The sequence below is a fragment of the Sinohyriopsis cumingii genome, chromosome 12, assembly GCF_028554795.1.
Source record: "Sinohyriopsis cumingii isolate HCF-2022 chromosome 12, ASM2855479v2, whole genome shotgun sequence".
In the NCBI taxonomy this organism is placed as follows: domain Eukaryota; kingdom Metazoa; phylum Mollusca; class Bivalvia; order Unionida; family Unionidae; genus Sinohyriopsis; species Sinohyriopsis cumingii.
Window position 1 is genome coordinate 63959984 of NC_142972.1, and position 22854 is coordinate 63982837.

At 33.6% G+C, this 22854-nt stretch overlaps 1 protein-coding gene across 2 annotated transcripts in view; it reads left to right on the plus strand.

The window, feature by feature from the left end:
* LOC149786593 (uncharacterized) overlaps positions 1 to 19428 on the plus strand; it is a 70872-nt gene extending 51444 nt beyond the window's left edge. For both annotated transcript variants that reach the window (XM_089977094.1, XM_089977093.1), the window contains 3 exons: positions 243 to 358; positions 6496 to 6637; positions 15638 to 19428. In XM_089977094.1, coding sequence (XP_089833220.1) covers positions 243 to 358; positions 6496 to 6637; positions 15638 to 16444 — 1065 coding nt within the window. In that variant the 3' untranslated portion in view covers positions 16445 to 19428. The remainder of the gene's footprint in view (positions 1 to 242; positions 359 to 6495; positions 6638 to 15637) is intronic.
* The last annotated feature ends 3426 nt before the right edge of the window (positions 19429 to 22854 follow it).

A 22854-nucleotide genomic window follows, 5' to 3' on the forward strand; every position in this document is an offset into this window, starting at 1 on the left:
ATAACTAATTTACTTTGGCGAAGCTATTGATGTGTCATTTCATAAAGGTCCTGGATTAGAAACATACCTATTAAATGGATTTTATTTTTATTTTCCTAAGTCATTTCTTTTACAAATCTCCGCTTAAATACGTGTCTACATTAAACTATCGGCAGCAGTTCTAATTGTATCATAGTTTGTTCCGTACATTAGATATCATTGACATTTGAAGTTTATATGATAATTATATAAAAACATTTCAGGAACTGAAACTTCAGGAATGGAAGGCCAATCCAACCAATGCTTTCAAAACATTGCTGAAAAGCCTGGAGATTTTGATGATCCGTACAATAGAAACACGGCTGAGAGACAAGTATCGGTCAGTAGATTTTCACGCTACCGATTGCTATGTTTAGGATTTTGAGCATGCCTTTGACTTCTTGCACACGACAAAATCTCTAAAACTGCCGAATAACCACAGCAGCAAGGATTATGATAGGTCTTGAATTGATAAAGATGATAAATATTATGACAATGCAATAAAGCCTGTACGATAATGATAGTACAAATGTTATCGACAATAACGCCAATATTATAAATAATGAGAACTTTGATGATAATAATGATACTAATAAAAACGATGATAATCAATGTGATGATGATCAAGTGTAATGCAAATTTAGTATTATTGCTGTTATTCTTATTATTATTATCTCGGTGTCGCTTAAGAATGGCAAGATATAAGTTTAGCCTTTAAGGTCATAACGACGGTAGATTCAAAGTTAAGATCACACGTTCAAGGTTTATGAAAGTTATAAATCTTCTAGACCCGTTAAATACAGGTATTATACATAAATAAGCTAAGTAGCAACATCGCTTCACCTATTATTGTAAATATTTACTTATAACGGACATACAGAAAGAAACTAAAATTCATGTTCAAGGATTCACGCAACCACAGAGAGGGAAAAAGCCTACAAATAAGATTTTTGTCCAATCCCGTCTAGTTTTTTTCTAAACACGCATTGTTGTGCAAATGGTATAGAGTATTAATGAGTTACTGTACATGGGTTTATACATCCTGTTGTTATTATATAAATGTAATTATAAAATGGAATTTTCATTCTTAACACTAAACATTTACAAATACATATATCCACAAGTCATCTGCCCATCGAAATGATACTTCGTGGCGGACGCAAGATCATCTTTATACAACGCACATCGATTACAAGGTTAAGATGATTTAGGTCCGAAAAAAATAGACTAGAAATGACTAGAAGCCAATCTATTCAAAGCGCTTTCTCGACCTAGACGGAAAATATGTGGGATTTTTAGAAACCTCGTCAGCGCTTTTAGGACTCAATAAGGCGTTCAGAAAGTAATATAAAATCAGACGCATTAGTCCAGGCAAGTAGTTGCAATGGCCGAATCAAAATGAGAAGAGTTGTTAATTGGGTTTCAATTGTTGACAAAAACTAATAATTTTGATGGTGTTTCTTTTCTGTCAATGGTTTTGTTGGTAATTGCTCTGAACAGACGAGGAAGGCCCTGAATGTGAAGATGCGAAGATGCATGTGGGGATCAATTGTTGCGATCTATATGAGAGCGCTTGCCTGGGATTAGATCTTATACAAATACAATATGTTTCATTCAAATAAACATGAATCTATGTTTTTGAAAAGAACAAAATATCAAACTCCTTGGAAAATTACAATAATCAGTAAAAACAGAAGAAAAGAAATGAAAATAGATCTTGCTTAAAGCTCAAAATATTTCTTCACTTTTACGTTCAAAATAGATCACACTACATGTAGCAAGGGCATGGAAATATATTTGTGTATGCAGGTCGGAACAAAACTATTCCAAAACATAATATACGGATTCGTTAACAATGTGTAGACATAATTGTAGAGAGTGTCAGAGATAGAACGAGATAATACAAGACAAGATAGGTTATGCAATTCTATAAAATCATGCTTTCGTAGAAACAGACGCCCTGCAGAAAAGAAATACGCAACATTGTACTTAGTATATATTTCCCTCTACTTGCATAACTGTTCAAATAACAATATTTTCAGAGCACAAAAATAACTAATGTGTTATATTATATTATTACTTTTTTCTGATTGTTACACAATGCATGTTTATACGCCATGATATAACATGTCCTGTGCATAGGACATTTTTCTTCCATTATAAATACCGTCTCATCAATTTTCAAATCTCCTCTAAACCTGTTGTACAATAGGTTACTCTAACAGAATGGAACTCTCGCTTTTCATTTACAAAGGAGTTCGTTTTTTATGCTAATGTACGTGCTTATTTTCCTATTTAATATGAACGAAAAGTAGAGTATCGCAGCAAACAGATTATAACTTGCTGATGGAAAAGTAACGAAAGTGATTGTTGTAAAAAAAGTCTCAGACCTGTGATGGATCGGCTCGTATTCAGAAAACTGTTTTCCTTTTCTTATGCATAGTAATTTACCTATCATTTCATTTATATGGTCTTACTGTAACAATCCTATTTTGAATAAGCTATGATTACAAGTCCGACAGCATCCACATAATGCATATCCAAACAATTGTTTCATAACTTAGCTTCTCGTGATTTAATGTTTAATTACTAGCGATATATTTCACTACCGTCACTGTATTGGACATTGCTTCTTCAGAGATATTGCTTGATTCTCCACTGTTCTTACTTGTTTATCCATCTTGTCTCCTGTACAATCAAACCATTCTTCCAAATTTACAAAGTGTTTAGGGCATTTGCTCGTTTGTTTGTTTTATTCTTCTTTATTACTTTTTATTTATTTCTAATTATGTTGACAACAGTTGCCATACAAAAAGTATTTCAGCATGGTTATGAGCCTGTTCAAAAATTATATCTTAGTGTACTGTTACAATGGCTTGACAAACATTATCATGTGTGTTTCTCGTCTATGGTGCTTTCATTTCATTACCGGCTGCTCTTTCCTTTTCAAATTGTAGTTGTCTCCATTTTGAATTCACAATATGTCCCTGTCTTATTTAAGGTAGTACATTTGCACAAGATGGTTTGTACTAAACTTTGTGTCAAGTTATTTCATCGTCGTTTACCTCACCATGTTTTACCTCAAGATTTAAATCCGTCACATTTGCTTCCTTCTTAAGAGCTTCCATTATTTCCTTCCCTTCTGTTTGTATCTATTCTGAAATTTCATTCTTTGCTAGAACAAACACTTGTTCAGTCACTATAGCCTCTTGTTGTATCAGTTTACTCAAGAATCTTTCATTTCTTCATAGTTGTGTTAACAATCACGTTGCAAGCAGTGTTCTCGTTTTCGACTCCGGGATCCTTTCAGTTATATTACAATGAAAGGAATCATTCTTTCACCATCTTATCGCGAAGTTCTACATATATATATATATATATATATATATATATATATATATATATATATATATATATATATATATATATATATATATATATATATATATATATATATATATATATATATATATATATATATATATATATATATATATATATATATATATATATATATATATATATATATATATATATATATATATATATATATATATATATATATATTTCTGGTACATGTTGTATCTATTTTATATAATTCTTATTCATGGCTGTAATGTGTACAGGATATCTTTAGGTGTGTCTGGCATATGTGACTTGAGTATAATATTGTATAGATCTATACATATATGTTAATGTATGTGTTTACAATTAGTAATACTAATCTTACTAATAAGACTTAAACTTGTGTCAATGGCGTAGTTTCTCTGTGATTGAACAAATATCGATATTTCCTGAATAATTACGTGGCTTCTCATGGTTGTGCTATGTTACGTGAATATGCTTGATTCCACCTAAAGTCAATACTGAATGCTGTCACGTGGGGTCCTTTGTGAAATACAATAGCAATGTAAGGTATACATAAGGAGAAAATTAACCAATGAGATTCATTCTATTTCTTGAAGTCAGTCACGCATATTGTGTTCCTGTCGTTAATCTGCAGAGGTATATATATATATACGGATTGTAACCTTTCATTTCTAACTTTTGGATGCATTTCCAAGGAACCTTCGTCCATTGTCCTGATAGATACCGACATAAATGGTAGGTTGTCTTATGTTAACTGGATATAAGTTGTAATAAACATTTTCACGATATGTTTATGTCGTACAGGTCTCTAGATTAGATGGATAATACAGGCCCTAAATTAAAAGTTGAACCGTTTCAAGGTCGGTCTTTCCTTAGCACGAAATATCTTGCTTACGACATTAAGCAAAACAATTGTGGATCCGTGTAAAGTTGCTATTTGATCAGTTATTCTGATCTCCATTGAAATAGCTCAAGTGTGTCAGACATCGATATTTTGACAAATTATTTTAGAATATAGTAAAATTGACGAATGGTTAGAAGGTCTGGTCGGTTCATTTTTATTTTGGATGTTGTGTGTGATAATGACATCTCTCGGATTCTGCTATTGAATGTTAAGCACGTTAACATTTCCCACCATTACACTGTCACAAAGTGTCTACAGTTCTTGTTTATATAGAATAAAAGAATACATATCATGTGGCGCATGACAGTCCTTTCAAGTGCACTGGATACAGCAAGGGTTCAAAGTCAATTTATCGCATATTTTTTCCACACACACACACACACACACAATCATATATATATATATATATATATATATATATATATATATATATATATATATATATATATATATATATATATATATATATATATATATATATATGTGTGTGTGTGTGTGTGTGTTTGTGTGTCTGTGTGTGTGTGTGTGTGCCTCTGTGTGTGTGTGTCTGTGTGTGTGTGTGTGTGTGTGTGTGTGTCTGTGAAGTTGAAAGTTTAGTTTTCTTCAGTATACGTTTATACATGTATTTTGTCTTAACTTTCTCGCTTCGTTCCCAAGATAATTGTCCAACGATCTTGAATATATGGTCATCTTGTTGAGATGAAACGATTACTTGAAGTTTGGTCGAAATTAATTATAAGAACAACATGTACGAGTCTCCAAAGGCCTTCGAATGCATGGCCATTCTGAAATATTTAATGCCCATATATTCGTCAGACTGAGACAAAACCTAAAGTGAAGCTTACCAATTAATGTAATTAAAATCAAACAACATTTGTGAACACAATAATGGTCCCGAGCAAGTAAGAAGAATGTTCAAGGGCCATAACTTCATAAAATATCGTGCAGATTTGACCATCATCTAAGTCAGCTGATCTACGTATTCGTAAAAGGATGATTATCATCAATTTTCTCAATCGTGTTTTGTTTGAGCAATTGTCCTCACAAGCTTTTGCGGGGTGACAGACAGATCTAACGACAAACGGGAAAAATTTAAGATGCCAACTCTGTACGTGCAGGGGGACCGCTCCGGTAGCCTAGTGGTTAGAACGTCCGCCTCGGATGCGGGAGGTCGTGGTTCGATCCCCGGTCGAGTCATACCAGAGACTTACTAACAGCTGTCTTGCTTGGCGTTCAGCATTAAGAGGTTAGTGTTAGGACTGGTCGGCCTGGTGTCAGGATAATGTGACTGGGTGGGACATCATGCTACATGTCTGCAACATGATGCCCCAGTGCTAGACATCACTATTTACTGCCACATTGCAGACATCGTAGCGACATGACTGAAAAATTGTTAAAGCTACGTTAAAAATCAAAATCACACACACACTCACACGCGCAGGGGGACACGATCAACGTATCGCCGTATCTCAGTCATCATGCAATGTACAGGTTAACTGGAAGTTTTCCGGTTAATCATGTCTAATGTCACGCACCTAGACGGCTGTGTCTATTTATCATAAACACGTTAAACCCGGAATAAAGTTAACATCTTACAACCGTTACGCATTACAATTTAGGATACACAACAACAAAACACTATACTTCGCTTGGTTGCAATGCCATAATACATCCGTGTGGTTATTTTGATATGTCGTCCTAAAGAGCATGATTTTCATCTTATGACAAACACACAATAGTCTAAACAAATGTAACACATATGTTTTTCATTCAGTTTGTCATCTGGGATTTTTTCGAAACGAATATCTTATTGGCATGTTTTATGTATCATTCAATATCTAGGTTTATTTTATTTCTTTCTCATCTTCTACCTATTCCCTCATTTGCTCACACTCGAGCGGATTCTCAAATGACACATCTACTATTTATATATTCACCTGTCTGACCATAGGTGCTCTCTTCCTTCTTTCTGTTAGGTATAATAAGAGATGAAAACGGTATCGCAATAAAAAAGAATTGTACGTACTTGTAATAATTCAGGTCTTCACATATTGTATTGTCAGGAAAGATTCATTAGTGCATTCCTATTATCAACTGCAATATTTCCCGAAATAATTGGTCATATATAAATTCTAAATAATTATAACAATATTATTGTGCTATATGCTACTTCGTGAATTTATGATCTTATATTTCACTTAAAGATGTATTCGCACTTTCGTATCGGAGCTGTTGGGATTGATTAAAGTGAGGATGAATGTAGCGGAACGATCGAAAGAGCAGGTTCAGCTCGCAATGGAAATGGCAAGAAATGAGCTTGATCTAGCTACCAAAGAATTAGAACATGTATGTATATCCTTAAACACATTTGGAAATTGTCATCAATTCAGCGATGAACATAATAGTTTTTAGAAATGCTTAAAGCTCAACCATTTCGATTTATGTATCATTTGATCGTCATTTTAAAACCTTGTTTATTTCGAAGTGCATGTGCCAGATAACAGGCACCACTATTATATTTGATGATTCAAAATGAGTTCTCTTCCTCTTGCATTTATTTGATCAATATGTATTTCTGTATCACTTCACCAATGGTCGATGTGAAGGTGGCAATAACAGTTCTCTATGACATGTTGTACCTACTGCAAACTCTTGACAATATGTTTTAAGTACTGCATTTATGCATGAATATTTTAATACTGCATTTGCAGTGTTCTCTATGACCTGAACAAGAACGTAGAAAATAACAATTATACAAATATACACTGAATAGATTTATCCACACTATTTTAACTTTTATATTGAAACAAATGGAAATTTGTGACTTATCTCATAAAGACAATCGATTAATTCAATGACAAATTGCAACACCCAATTGCCGGAATTTTAGCATGGTTATTTATTCATACCAATCTTGCATAAACATACGGCATATTAAGATGGATTCTTTGAAAATCCAAAAAGATTAGAGTTTTAATAAATATAAAAAAGCATTGCATCAGCGTCCTGCAAATATGCATAATGCTTGTATTAATCGAAATGCATTCCAAAAAGGTGCATAGTATCGTTTCATAATATACCTAATATATAATTAAAGAGTTATGAAATGTTTGCAAGACTGGACGTTTATTTGTATACAAGATCTAAATCAGTTTTACCAGATACCTTTATGTCTATTGAATAAAGATTTTTATAAGATATATCATTTAGTTTTTCTAATCAAAGAGTTAACTCTGCTAAACAAACGCAATCTAACCTTTTCATCGTTAGCCTTCTTTCGTGTTAGATACTGACGAACTGTCAGCGGTATCGATATACTTCGTAACTACCACAGCCTTAATATCGGGATTAGTCTTAAATTAGGCGATTAACGAAGACACATTGGAATTATTTCTGGTAAATTCAGTCGTCGAATTCCTTAAAATAGTTATTTAAAATAGAAACATTTCCCCATTATTTTTGGATCATTTAAATCAGTAAAAGGCATATTTCTTACCATATTATTAAGAAAACTGTTTCAATCAATCGGATCTGAAGGGCTTTATTATAATATTTAAACTAATTCATTCATAGTCAATACCTAATCGCATTATGAAGCTAAGAACATATAAGCTGAAAAACTAAAATGTTAGCGCAGTAGTGACTTGGCTGATATCATTACCATAGAGAACATAAAATGAAATATCACCAGATCATTCTTAATCGTGATCTAAACCTTTGTAAACAATAACGATATGTTAATTTGATATAATATAACCACCACCGGAAGCATTCTTTCTCTTTTTAGTGTTTATTTTACTTTAAGACTATAATGTCTTTCTTTGTATTCCAGTACCATACATTCTTTCTCTTGACAGTTCTTCTGTTATATCAACTAACACCATAACTGTTACGGATTGGTCTTAATTGTTTTATCTCTATGTTATCTTCGCCATCTGTACAGACGGCAGGGAAAGTAAGGAATTAGATGCAGTGTTATTTTATCATTTATCCTGGGTAGTTTCATCTTCTCATTAAATCGTATAGAATGCATTGTAATATTATTCTGTTACTCTTTCTTGATCATATATTATAAATAGTATATATATATATATATATATATATATATATATATATATATATATATATATATATATATATATATATATATATATATATATATATATATGTGTGTGTGTGTGTGTGTGTGTGTGTGTGTGTGTGTGTGTGTGATTTAAGTACATGACTTACATTTGGAATCTCTATAATTTACAGCATCTGTATATCATTTAAATGCATTTATTACTGAACAAAAAAATATCCCCAATGAGGTTTATCAACAGCACCATTTATAAATGCTATATTGTTTTTGTTATTGCACTCCAGATGACGTCTTGGTAAATACGAGTGTCGATAAAATGTTGAGGGCATTGCCATTTACAGTACAGTATAAAGTCACTTGTTTGATGAATGAATTAATAATGTTATTAGTACTCAGAAATTGCAAAGCATAATGAATAAGTGAGACATAGTAATTCACTTAATTTTCAGGTTTCAAGTTATATTTTAATTTATTTGTTTTATCCTTTGCATATTGCCAATAAATATTCAAACACATATTGCAGTATCAAACTACATTATAACACTATCCACATTGAACATTACCACAATATATGTGTTAATTTAAATATGAAACGAATTGAAAGTTATGCTTAAATTTTGGAAAGAGACTTTTCAAATGCTGATCAGCTAGGAAAGAATTTTCTAAGCAAATATAATAAAAACAAATTAACACTAAAATTAAACGAAATGCTTTCACAGAACCTAAAATATAATCTGCCATTAATATAACATACAAAAGCCAGAGTTTGTTTTGGAATGCCGCTCAGTGGCTAAACAGTACATTTTGCCTCACAACCCTGTTGTGGTTATGTATCACCCGCTATTAATTAATTGGATTTACTTTTGCCCTCCCAGCCTCACACCGACACCCCAACTCGCAGTTACCCTGTTTGCTTTGACGTTTTCTACGCCATTGAAACACCATGGAATATATTAAATGCATCTACTACAATAAGGTTTAAATTAGGCCTATATCACTTTCATGAAAATAAACCCGAATTAATTATCAAAAGTAATACTAGACTGAATGTACAAACATAGTATACATTTTGGTCGCTATGAATGCCAGTTTAACAATATACAACATGACATGTTTCTATGCACGGTGTATCAATATTAAAATGCAAACTAATACGTTGCAAATAATATATCATGAGTAATAACTTTCACCGCCAAATGGCAAGAAAACGAATAAGCCATCACAAGTCGGATTACCCATTTGTACAAAGATCTTAAAAAATATGTTGTCTGTGAACAATAACACTTTTACAAGGTTCGGGATTGTATTAAATCATTTAAGCAATTAAATCTATCAAAAATATGAATGTACGAACTCTGCGGTAAAGATACAGTGATCCAGAAAAAGAACTCTTCTAGGAGAAAGGACGTCTTATATATTCAACAATATAAAATTGCTTGTAGAAAGGATAGAAACTCTATAAAGAGATATCACTCTGAAACAGAGATACTACCTTTTTAAGATGGGATCAATTATTGACAAAAATAAATGGACAAGAAAATTCCAATATTCCTGTTGCTTAATGACTGATATATTGTTCGCAATAGGGATTCTTATTTTGGTTTTAAATTGTTAATTAGAAGCTGAATGTAAAGTATCCCCGTGTCATGTGACTAAGTAATTACTGTATTTTTAATGAAAGAAACAAGCAATTTGTAGACTTAAAAATGATTATATAACTCGGCTGCTTTTCGGCAGATTGAAATAAAGTCCTCAGCAGCAACAGCATGTATTTAACATGTTACGACTCCATGAACTTCAATTAATTAACATTAAAAAAAAATGAAAACCATTAAGTTTCGTAAAATGCAATCGATAATTTACTTCCCTGGAATACAACGCGACAATTTGAATATAGTGCACCTTTTCTAGATAATAAGGTGAATTAAATCGCAAGTAGTCCTAAGAGTTTTTTCAGAGGTCTAAATGCATTAAGTACCAATTGAATTCCAAATACTTTTCAATATTTTGAATTTAATGATATGCAAGTAGTTTCGAACGACATAATGTACCAATGACCTGAAGTGTGATGATGTGCTTATAGTCTTTTGATATGTCACAAAAATATAATTAGAAATATTCTTACCTGAATCCACTATAATTATAAATTAATGTTCTAGTTCAAGGATTTTATTGATGAGCACTTTTTTCCAGTGAATATTAGCTTCAATAAAAACTCCCACTCAAATGAAAACCTGAAGACAACAATACGATTTATCAACATCAAGATGTTACAGCAAGAAAGAGTACTTTTTCAGATAAACAGCAAAAATATCTAAAATGTTAAAACACAACAATCGATCAAAGATGAGGTTCAAACGTTCATTTCTAAATCATTTATAAAACGTTCTAAGCTGTCAGCAAGACATTGTCTATTACTAAAATTATAATAAAGAGCATGTTCATGCATTAGTTACGCCATATTGCCCATGAGAAAATATGTTAAGGGAAGAATGAATAGTTTCAAATAAGCAACATCATATGAAAAGCTAAAACACAAACGTTGACTCAATTTGAACTTAGTTGCGCGCTCGACATAACTTTCCAAAGAAAATGGTGTGTCTAGTTAAAATTGAAATTTGGAGTCATATTGTGAATGAATGCGCATTGCAACAACTTTTCCATTTGATGTAGAATGAATAGATTTTGGTATTTTATTAAATTCTACAACATTTCTTGATTATTGACTGGATTTATATGGACAATTCCACATGAAATAAGTCAGATTGAAGTTGACATCTGCCTATAGATTTCTGTTTCTGTCATTGAATGTTTGAAATCATAATGCGGGAAAAATATGAAGTCTTTCAACTGCAATTATCATAGAGACGCTATGGAATTTAATGCTTGTTTATGTTGAGTGCAGCAAGGAGATGTCATTGCACTTATATTTGAAATTACAGTACAATTTATAAATGTGTAATCAAGATTGAGAACCTATTACATGGATTAAGTGTAATTCGGATTTTACTGAACTAAGAAAGCACAGTTTGAGGAAATTCAGGATGTAAAACTGTAAGTGTATATTTTGCCATTCTTATCACCAGATAAACAAGACAGTTTATGTTTTGACATTTGTATGTTATTTGTAAGGACCCTTTCTTGCGTCTATTATATAGCTATCCTAAATCCGAAACATTGTATCAAAAGATTAAAGCGGAATGTGCCAAAGCAACTGGTATGTGGCAATCCACGAAACAATTGCTTTACGTCGTCCAAAAACAAATTTAAACAACCACAACGTAAAACGCCTTCTATGCGAGGATACGTGATTTGTTTATAAATCAAAAGTGCTGGCGTTGGCGTCCATTGTTTGTTTACAATAGAAAGTAGGTCCTTTATGCACGCGAATGAAATATGAAGGTGTGCAATATCGTAAAATACTGAACGATTCTGAAAATGTAAAGTTAACGGAGAACAAAATGAGCATATAATATGCCTTTTACGGGGGACTTCCAATTACTAGATGCAGATTAATATAAACATGCGTACCGCCATTGCTAATGATCCTGATATTTAATACATACTCACAGAGAAATATTTGTTTACAAAATCAATTTTCTTTGTCATGTAAACAGTTCATTTAACTTTGGACTAAGGTCAATTTCTAAATAAAATTATACATATATAATTATATAGAAAAACACAACAACCATTACAAATTATATATACGTAACGTTTCCTCTCATAAAGTAAAATAAAGATTGATTCAATAAAAGTTTACTTTAACTATTGGTCAAAATACATGTGATTCAAGGTTGCATAAGTCTTATGAATGTTACTAGATATACATGAAGTTACTTAACACGTCAATACTTGTAAAACAATCATCTACAATTAGATTACCTTTTCCCTTTATGTGCCTTTATATTTCTTAAACATCAAATTTCACCACAATACTGTCTGAATTTTGTTTTTCATCTTACGAATAAAAGTAGGAATTTTGTGATCATTGAAAATATATATCGGAGAAGGAACTAAGCTAATATACACGTCAAAGTAATGCAAAGACAGCATCAAAGCCAAACATTCCTTCTCGATTGCATAACAATTATTATGATGCTATGAACGTTTATTTTCAAACAAATAGCAGACTGGATGATTTACACCACACGTCTTCTTGAATAAGTACTTCAGTACTCGTGATTGACTGAAATTTGGAACTCAAAGAAGTGCAATCTTAAACATAATATTTTACTTATCAAACGCATCTGTAGATTAAGTTGTCTATGCCCCACAATATGTCCTAGAAATTTAGCTCAAGCACGAAAAAACACTTTTGCTTAAGTTAAGAGTCAAATTTGCATCAATGTGTTTATCAAAGACTTTCCAAATTGTCCTCATGTGATCTTTCCAGCTCACGTTATATATGATGTGGCCATCGATGTAGACGTCACAATTATCTATACCAAATTTAAGCATGTTCATTAAACGTTTGACAAGTACAAGTAAAAAATTTGCTCCAAACGGTTTAACTTTATAATGATTAATCTAGCCACATTTCCTTGGTCCATTCTGTCAGTGGAATTTGACAGAATCATTTGAAAGATCTAATATCGACATATTTTGCATTTCCAATTTTGACAATGCAGTCATCGATTCTTAGCAATGGAAATTAATCTGATTTAGTCGCACTGTTCACAGTTATGTAGTCTGTGCAGATGCGGCAAGTATTTTTGGTTTCGGCGAAATAGTACATGGTGAACTCCAGTGATATTTGCTTGTTTCTATGAAATCATTCTCCGGAAAATAGTGCATATCTTTTACAAATATTCCTATTTAAGAGGATTTATCCTCTGTGGATCCTGTTTCACAGGTGTGGAATCTACAATATTAAAGTCATGATAGCTTAATTTTTTCGGGATGGAATTACTGGAAAGAAGTGATCATTTTAAAACAATAGCTGGTTTTGTGCAATATTTGCCTGTGGCTACAGATGAGAACGTTTCTAGTCCAGATCATTCAATATTTCTGACTTCCAAATATTAGTTACACCAAAGTCACTATAGTCCAGTTGCATTCCATCGTTTATGTCCTCACAGTATGGGACAAGTAAAACTTAATTGGCTGCATGATTAACGGGCTGTTTCTATCAACGTATTCCATTAACATATTTATATGCTCAAGATTTTTCTTCCCTTCCAAGGAGTGTTAATTGTATAATTCGGTCACTCACTTTCCTCAACTGTTTGAGGAGCATACTAAAGCGTCACTGTTCGTAATAACAAGAGTACTGAGACTTCACAATGGAGAAGAACATTAACAAAGTTTCACTCTACATTCTGAGAAACGGGAATGTACCTGATAATCGATGAATCTTTTAAGTTGGTGCTCTCATTATTTTAGTAGAGATATCATTGACATAATCACTAATACGTGCTATATGACGTTTGGACATTGTTCGTCTTTCTGTATAATACATTTTACTGGGGTATGTTTGATCTAACAAGTGTATGATTTCAGTGCATGATCGTGACTTAGGCCTCTTGGAGATTAGACAATTCTGAGTAGCTTTTTCTTAATATGTTGCCTAATTTTAATCTATGGCAATCAGAAATAGCCTTCCCTTTCTTCATGCGATAGCTGCACATAAGAAGCAATAAGGCGGTTTGATAAGTCTTATTAAAAACTTGATTCCAAACGTTTGAGTTATAGAAGTGCTTGCATGAAGCTGAAATTGCTTTTTACCAAACCATCTGCTGAGTGGAAGACTTATTGACATACGAAACTTTGTGAATCAATAAATACTTTTGTTGTTGTACGAGGAGCATGTAAAAACGTTTATGATTATCACACGATAGGTCATACCATCACGTCTGGCACAATACTTCAAAGCGTCAATACAAATGAGCTGTTTGGGTCATGATAGTCTTGACCATCTCTTTGGCAGAGCACCACCTATCGAACAATTGCTTTTTTTCTCTCGAGAAAATTAGACCTGGGTATGTCCAGTATCGTGTTACTCTTCCTAAAGTTTTGTCAATATGCCTCAGGAACTCACAACCCTTCAAGATACATTCCTTAACCACATCACAGCCATCACATTGTAGTACTAACAGTGAGGTATAAACCTCACGAGCTTTGACAATAAGTATAATATTAGAGTCCAATGCTCGCCTGGCCATTTCAAATTTTCAGCACATTTTCAAAATGAGGAAAATATTTATACACCTCTTTTCCTTTGAACGAGGGTACTAATATAATGCTTTTGGTAACATCGAAAACTTAGCTTACTTATAAAGGGAGTAGAATACATGCAGTTTAATCTGGGAAGACTTATAGCACAGACAACGTCACAGGAAGTAGCTCTTAGTGGCCTATTTGCTGGTGTCTGTCAATAATGAAAAATCTGAGTCCGAATTGCAAAACAGTAATGATCGTTTCTCTTCATCTTGTCACAACTTTTGTTTCAAATTTAGTACCAAGAATAAAGAGCTGAAAGCCTTATGTACAGCCGAACAACAAAGTAAATGGCCAAACTCGCGAGGCAATATATAAGTTCACATATCTAGGCAATATTATCTCACGTACATTCCACATCAATGATAAAACTAACGTCATAATCCCTAAAGCATGCATGTCGTTTGCAAATGCGTAGGAGTGCAGATTCATCAGTCTACAGACAAATCTAAGATCTATCAACTAATGGCATTGCTGATCCTGATGTATGATTGCGAAACCTGGACGGTGAACAGATGTCATGTTAAGAAGCTAAATCGATTTCACATCGACTACCTTACGAAACTACTGATAACAAAATGGCAAAACAGGGTCGAACTTCTCTCAAAAGTGGTAAGTCTAACTATCCACCTTAAACTGATGAAATCACGGTTGAAATGGGGAGGACACTTAATGGGGATGTCAGAAGAGTGTCTCCCAAAGCAGATTTGCTTCATTGTACTAAAGGAGGGACAGTGATATATGGGTGGTAACAAGCGTGGGCAGCGTACGTCTCAAATAAACAGCACATCCTCCATTACTCAGGCAAACACATGTGGCATCTCCTGTCTATTGTGCCACAAACACTGTTCAATATAAGATTTAAGCCTTACAATAGCATTGTTATATGTCTGAAGATGTGCGAGACGACTAAAGAAATGTGTTATTCATAGATCACATTTAAAGAGAATATAGTTCAAGATAAAGCAATTGAATGTGGAAATATGCAGCTATGCTTAAACGATAGTCATTAATATTATTTTTATCATTAGTTTTAATTTTTATAGTGCAGTGATGTTGAGGCATTCATTGATAAGGAAGAAAGGATGCTATTACAAAACCTGGAAGAGTATTTAAAAAGTGAAGAAGTGCAGCGGCACCACTTCGACTGGACTGACTGTGCTCCAAAGCTAAGTAAAGTGGATAAAGATGGACCCAATCTAATCATCGCACGAATTCAAGATGCTATTTTGGAGTGGGCTACTTCAGAAACCGGTCCATTAAAAAAGGCATCGGTCAGGATTACAGATATGTGTACAAAAATGCAATTTGAAATTGACTTGAGAATCAGTAACTTAAATCATCTCGACCTTGGTTTTAGCTTGATCAAAAGTTCAGACCTAAGTGACACGTGGTCAGATCTGAGTGACGACCTGAATTCAGATGCAATTGAAATATCTCCAAAGAGCATTGCTATCGTTGTTGCCGCGTCTCCCATTTGGATACCTCTTGGGATTATTGTTTTCGTGCTTGGTCTAATCCCAGGTATAATCTGGGCTATTTCTGAAGTTGTTAACACCAAGAAAAGGAATATCGAAAAGATGACTAAACTGACAGAAAAGACCGTAGATAAACTCGTCTCGGAACATCATCTGCAAACCTACATAAATGATTCCTTTACTGGCCATTATATTAAATGGCTTACTAAATTCAAAAATGACACATTGCGTACAATAACTTCAACTCGTGCATGGATACTACGCACAGAAACAGACCTACATCTGAATAATGACCAACTACAGGTGTTCCAGTCACTGCAAACAAAGTTGAATCATTGCTCTAATCTTTTGCAAAAATTTAATATTGACATATAAATACTACATCTGGATGATGTCATTGCGTTGCATGATGCTATGAGACACCATGTCACAAGCTAAGTCATAATAATAGCCATTTCCAGGTATTTGTTTTATTATGCTCAAACCGTATCTCTATTATAGCTTCACTCAAACGTACACAATAATAGTCGTTGTATGATTATCGAATTAGTTTTCCTACGCAAATAAAATCGACATTTTTTATTAAGCACTGTTGCGCACAGCAGTAATCTGACACCAGGCATATCATTTTAGTTCAAAATTCATAGTAATACCTGCTTTTGCATTATCTACTAAACTCATGTTCTTTAATGCAATATTCTTATTCCCATGTTAGCGTTATCATTTTCGCCTGATACATAAAAAATTATGAAAAAAAGAAAACCAACTAATGTATATAGGTGAATACGATGAAGACAATGATCTATAAATAAATATTAGCGGCATAAATTTTAGTCTAACTTTATTTTGCAAAGGCATAATTATAACTTAATCCCACTTCACACTAGTTTGCGGAACTTAACATTCTATCTGATTGCTGTGTTTCAAATGATAATAGATGAAAATATAAACTGATATCAAATGCATGAAATAATTGTTTCATCCATTTCCATTTTCGTTCTACGCAGGCCAAAAAGGACAAAATATAAATATATATATACATATATTGTGATGTTTTCTGATTGCAAGAAGCGTTAGTGTGTGTGTGTATGTATGTATATATATATATATATATATATATATATATATATATATATATATATATATATATATATATATATATATGCACAGCTAGGAGACGTTTTATCTTATGCAGTCGCTTTTCTTTTCGAAGGGTTTGCAGCGCAGTCGTAAGCAAATAAACATATATATATGTGTGTGTGTGTGTATGTGTGTTTGTGTATGTATATAGGTCTTAAATTTATTCACATTATATAATTTGCTTTAACTTATGTTATATTAGCATTCATCCTGAAATGATAAACTTTCACTGATAATAACAGATTGAACGTCATGACCCATGATGTAATCCAAATATTAGCCGATTTGCTCGACCTGATCAAATGCAGCATATTTTTGTTGCTATTATTATTATTATTATTACTGGTAGTATTTGTATTAGTAGTAATGGTATTTGTAGTGTTACTGGCTTGGCTGAGGTTGTTACCACTGAAAGTGTCGTATACAAAAGATTGTATGAGCTAGCGTTGGAATGACTAGGATGTCATCCAAATTACATATTTCTCTAACATGTATACATGTATCCAGCTCTCAAAAAAGACCAAGTGTGGTTGACGTATATTGCTAAATAATGTTTTAATGTTTATTCTTTCATATGACGTCCAGAGCGATTGGCTGTATTCACATCATGATTTATATAAATGTTTGATAGCAGATTGGGTGCAATTTTCCAATAGTGGGGAGATTCTATGTCTGAGAGCTTTTAAAGACATTAACAAAGAATGAAACAGAATGGTATAAATTCAAATGCCGGAAAAATATTAATTGTGTAAAAGAAACAAAATTAAACCGGTGTGACTCAAGTGGTATTATTAACTGTTCAGTTGGCCTGTTAAATTAAAATGTAAATTTTAATGTACACTATTCTCTTTGTTAAACAAGAAACTAAATATTTCCGGTAGTCCTCTTATAATTCTTTACATTTGTATTATTTACATTTTCTTACAACAGAATGTATGCATAAAGTTATATTAATGTCTATTCGGGGATTAATGTGATTTTGCTTACATTGTAAACAAATTTGGGAACAAAGTTATATCTTTCAAACATACCGATATATAATCATATGATGTGTGTATTATTGGAATTGCTTCGTATAAATCAATAAAGCATTTTCTCTTTTCTTTTTCCTCTGACTCAAGTGTGTTAGGAGGAATATGTGTGTTTGTTTAAGCGACTTAGTGTTGTATAGTCCTATGATTGTATTCTGTTTACTTGTGTGTGCGATTAATTGTTCATTGTACATTCCTCTCTCTCTCTCTCTTACATTATGGATTGAATTCAAAAGAAGAAATAAACTATTAATTGACAATGCACGCAGCAATTTACACAAACTGTTGTGCAGATGAATTTAAATGCATTAGTCGGTCCAATTATGCTTTAAAATAATTAGTCGAACCTATCTCTTTGAACGAAATTAGGTTTGCTAATCCAAAACTTTCATTCATCTCAAAAACATAGGAATATTTCGCTTGCAAAAATGATTGTTACATTAGAGATGAGTTTGAAAAGTATGTTTTATGTCTATCACATATGATCAAGTATATATATATATAATTCTCCTCTGACTTTAGTCTGTTAATATGAATAAGTGTATGCTTGTTCATTCGAATTATTGACGTCTACTTCCAGTGTGGTGTGTACTTCACTTACGTGTGTGATTTTCTATTTTTACATCGTTAACTTTCTATCACATTTTATCAAGTTTGCTCAAAAGAAAAAGAAGATTTTTACCATACTGAGGAAACATAATCGTTGGATATGCAAGTAGAAATTAACAAACACTATCTTGGAATGGATAAAGAACATTTTAGTCTTCCATAATAATATTGATATTTTGAATGCATACATATAATATCGATACCCTACTGTACCTAGTTTGGCCACATTAAATACTATATATATATGTGTGTGTGTGTGTGTGTGTGTGTGTGTGTGTTGAAATGGGCAAAAAATTTGAATTTCCACAGCTCCAAATAATCATGGATATTTGCTCATGTGGAACATCTAACCATGTTATGATCAATAGTAAAAAGTTAAAGGAAATGACCTGTTTGAACAATTGTAGTGTATTGTGTAGAATCAGTTAATATTTATTATTATAGAAATTATTACTGCTTACTACTGCTTAAATTAGAATGGTTCGGAAGAATGTGATATGAGCTTATGCTACAACGATGCACTCATTCAGGCAATGTCTTATGCAAACATGAAAATAAAAAGGTATATTTTGTACTGGACTTACGTCATGTTTCTTTTCTTACATCCACGTAATTACGCGAAGGTAAATACTCTTTACACAATTTTTAATTTTTTGATAGTTTGAAATGCATTTTAGATTTCCGCTCTCAGATTTTTACTATGTAACTATGTGTAGAAACAGCTACTGGAATTCATATAGGAAGAAGTATATTACTTATATACCATGCCATACCATATATGCAAGTGTTTTGAAAAACACAACACTTCATTCTGAATTTCAAAGAAAGTTTCTTTGAGATAATTAAAACAAATACACATTGTAACTGTTTGATGGTATAGTAATACATACATGATAATAGTAATGAATCACTAGCATGTTTGAGAGCCTAAATTACTTATGAATAAGCCAACGCGTCATGCCACAAACATTTCATTCAGTAAGAAAAATATGGCCAAATATAAACTAACTGTCCGCTTGGACTACGTTCGAATGAACTGACCAGGAAGTAATTACTTTTTCTGGAATCCTGTCTGGAGAAATGATTGATAACCAAGTTTACACTGATCCCTACGTATCCGTGCCACAACTATACTTACTAAATTGTATTTATTTTCCTGGCAAACGAGGGCTGTAACAACTGTCTGAAAAAGTGTTGTGTTTTCATTCAGCAAGGTACAAATTGTGGACGGCAAGATTATTATAGCTAAATATCAGCAGGGGGGGCGAATCGGACATTTTGTCCAATCGTTATTTTGCTTAATTATTACTTTCTGCACTCAGCTGATCCGGTGTAGTCAGCGCTGGTAAAAAAAAAACGACGTCGGTCCATCCTACACGATGGTGACGTCATTTGGTTTAATGCGCGCCGATCCCCAGCGTCGTCAGCGTCCGGTAAGCACAGCGACGACCGCGTCGATGTCATTACCCCCCCCCCCGCTGCTTACAATGATTTTACAAACAGAGTAACCACTAACTCCTCCTCTTGTAGATCAATTAGGTTATTTGACTGATCGGTAAGTCTAAAATTAATTCTCGTTAAAAACCGATTATGGCATCGCATATAGACCGGATTAATCGGGTTCTCAACGATTAGGAATCCTGGAGGGGCTGTTGGCGAAAATGAATAAAGGATATACCCCTGTTGAGCTTGATTTGATTGCTTGGTATTTACCTGGTAACTCCCTTCGATAACATCACACACTAGATTGATTGCTATCACCGATGCGATATTTACGTTGTATGGAGCAATATGCCTACCACCATCTCCGTTATCGTGTTTGAGGATAGTTGATGGACCGAGAAAATCATTAAGAGACTTTCTTAGTTCTGGCGCGTTGTATCCTGGAAACTTGAAATCGGGTAAATCGGCTTCTGTGATATTATACTCGGTTAGGAATTTTTGTTTATTACCATCGCTGTTATCGGATATTATTTTAACTAATCGTTCATTGATATATTCCATGTCTGATATAAGTTGATTTAACATCTCAACGTGTTTTCGTGCTTTTGTTTTCCGTAGTTGTTCTAGTTGCAATTGGTAATAATGATTAATCTCGGCAAACACACTAGCGATATCTTCTAAACGAACTGTGACCACTGCGGACGATTCAGGAGTTTCCTTATACTGAAAAAAACACTGTATGATATTCCTGTTTTGAAATAAAAACTCGCTGGGTAATAACGTGCTTTTTATAATAGACAAATCATCCAGATAACTGGGATTAATCTCATGATACGATTGCGCATTCGTGTGCAAATACGCGGCGATTTCATTAGGTGGATTCTCGGGCCAACCTAGTATGGTTCTTATTGAACTGTTATAAATATCAACCATATACCCCGGTGTGCTTATTTCAATCGTCGACGATAACGTCGGTTCATGAACCGTAATAGCGATTTTTGATTCTTTTCCTGTGATCGATTTTATCCTGCGTTGAAATTCTTTATTGATTTGTTCTACTTGGTATGACCCAGTTGGTATTGTAACCTCATTCCAGTCTGGGGTCCCATCGGGTTTATTTGTCCATGCAAAAACCAGCGAGTTATTAGGTTGTTGTCCGTTAAATGCTTCCGCTCGGATATTAGGCCAACTGTGATATACTCGCAATTTTGCCAGCGCTATTTCCTTCACTGGAACCGGTGATGGGAAGTTTACACTGAATTCTGGCTTCGTTGATGTTATCGATATCATATTTGTTTGTACCGGAGTGGTGTTCTCCGCGATCCGTTGGAGTAATTGCAACCCTTCGGGGTTCAGCGACATTATTATTATTCGTCGTTTCTAGTGTTTAATATTAACAACCTGCTTGTTTTAAGCCCATTGAAGTTGTTTTAGGAGAATGTTTTAAGCCCATTGAAGTTGTTTCAGCCACGTGGTTTCCAGCTTCCAGTTGAAAAATTCTCGATTTTTGACATCGCGGAGTCATACAACTGGACCATCGTGGAGAATTCAGCATCGGATATAAACGAATTATCTATCGCCAACGAGATCAACCCGGATAATTTCGAGTACGCGTCGGATACTATTTGATGTTTTACTGTATACTCGTTGAGTTTTTTCTGAGCACACGATGATATCTTTCTAGTGATTGCGTTGGCGACTCCAGCAATTGTTGTCGCCGCGGAGATAGCGATTGGAACAGCGATCGGGGCTATCATGGTCACCGTGGATAAAATAACACCGGTACCGGCTACTATACCCGACACCGAGTACACGACAGCGTCGATGACGGTTATTTTTCGACGGTATTTTTTTATTTTTACACGGTATTGTTCGGAAAGCGTTTTCAAATTCGCGGAGAATTCTTTTACGGTATTGAATCGATATTGATGTGACGTCGGTGATACCTCTGATTCAATTACCTTGGTGGTCATTTTTATTTTAAAAGAGCTAGTGTTTTTAATTACTTAGATCCGTTACAAATTCCACATACCATGTAATGTTTGACAGGGCTAAATTTATATCAACGGCTCTAATTGTAAACTGTTCAGTTGCGTCCTTGTTTATAATTGTTGATATTATATTGTTAACCCCGGATGAACTCGACGATAATATATTAAACTGCATCATTGAAACCAGTGTCAATCGATAAATGCCCTTAACAGTTGCGGTGATATTTACTGTATTATTCGTAGGAGTCCAGATAAATGTTTCATGCCGAATTGTGTATACCGAGTTGATGATGTTTTCATGAGGGATTTTTATTTTTGTCATTTCCGGTAGTCTGTTTTTAATCGCTATAATATTAGTTTTGATTGCTACTATTTCCCGTGTATGCACGTATAACCTCTCGTTGTTCGTTTCAACATCAGTTTTGATTGTTCCTATTTCCTGTGTATGCGCGTCTACACTCTTTTTGTTCGCTGCAACATCAGTTTTGATTGTTTCTATTTCCTGTGTATGCGCGTCTACACTCTTTTTGTTCGCTGCAACATCAGTTTTGATTGTTTCTATTTCCTGTGT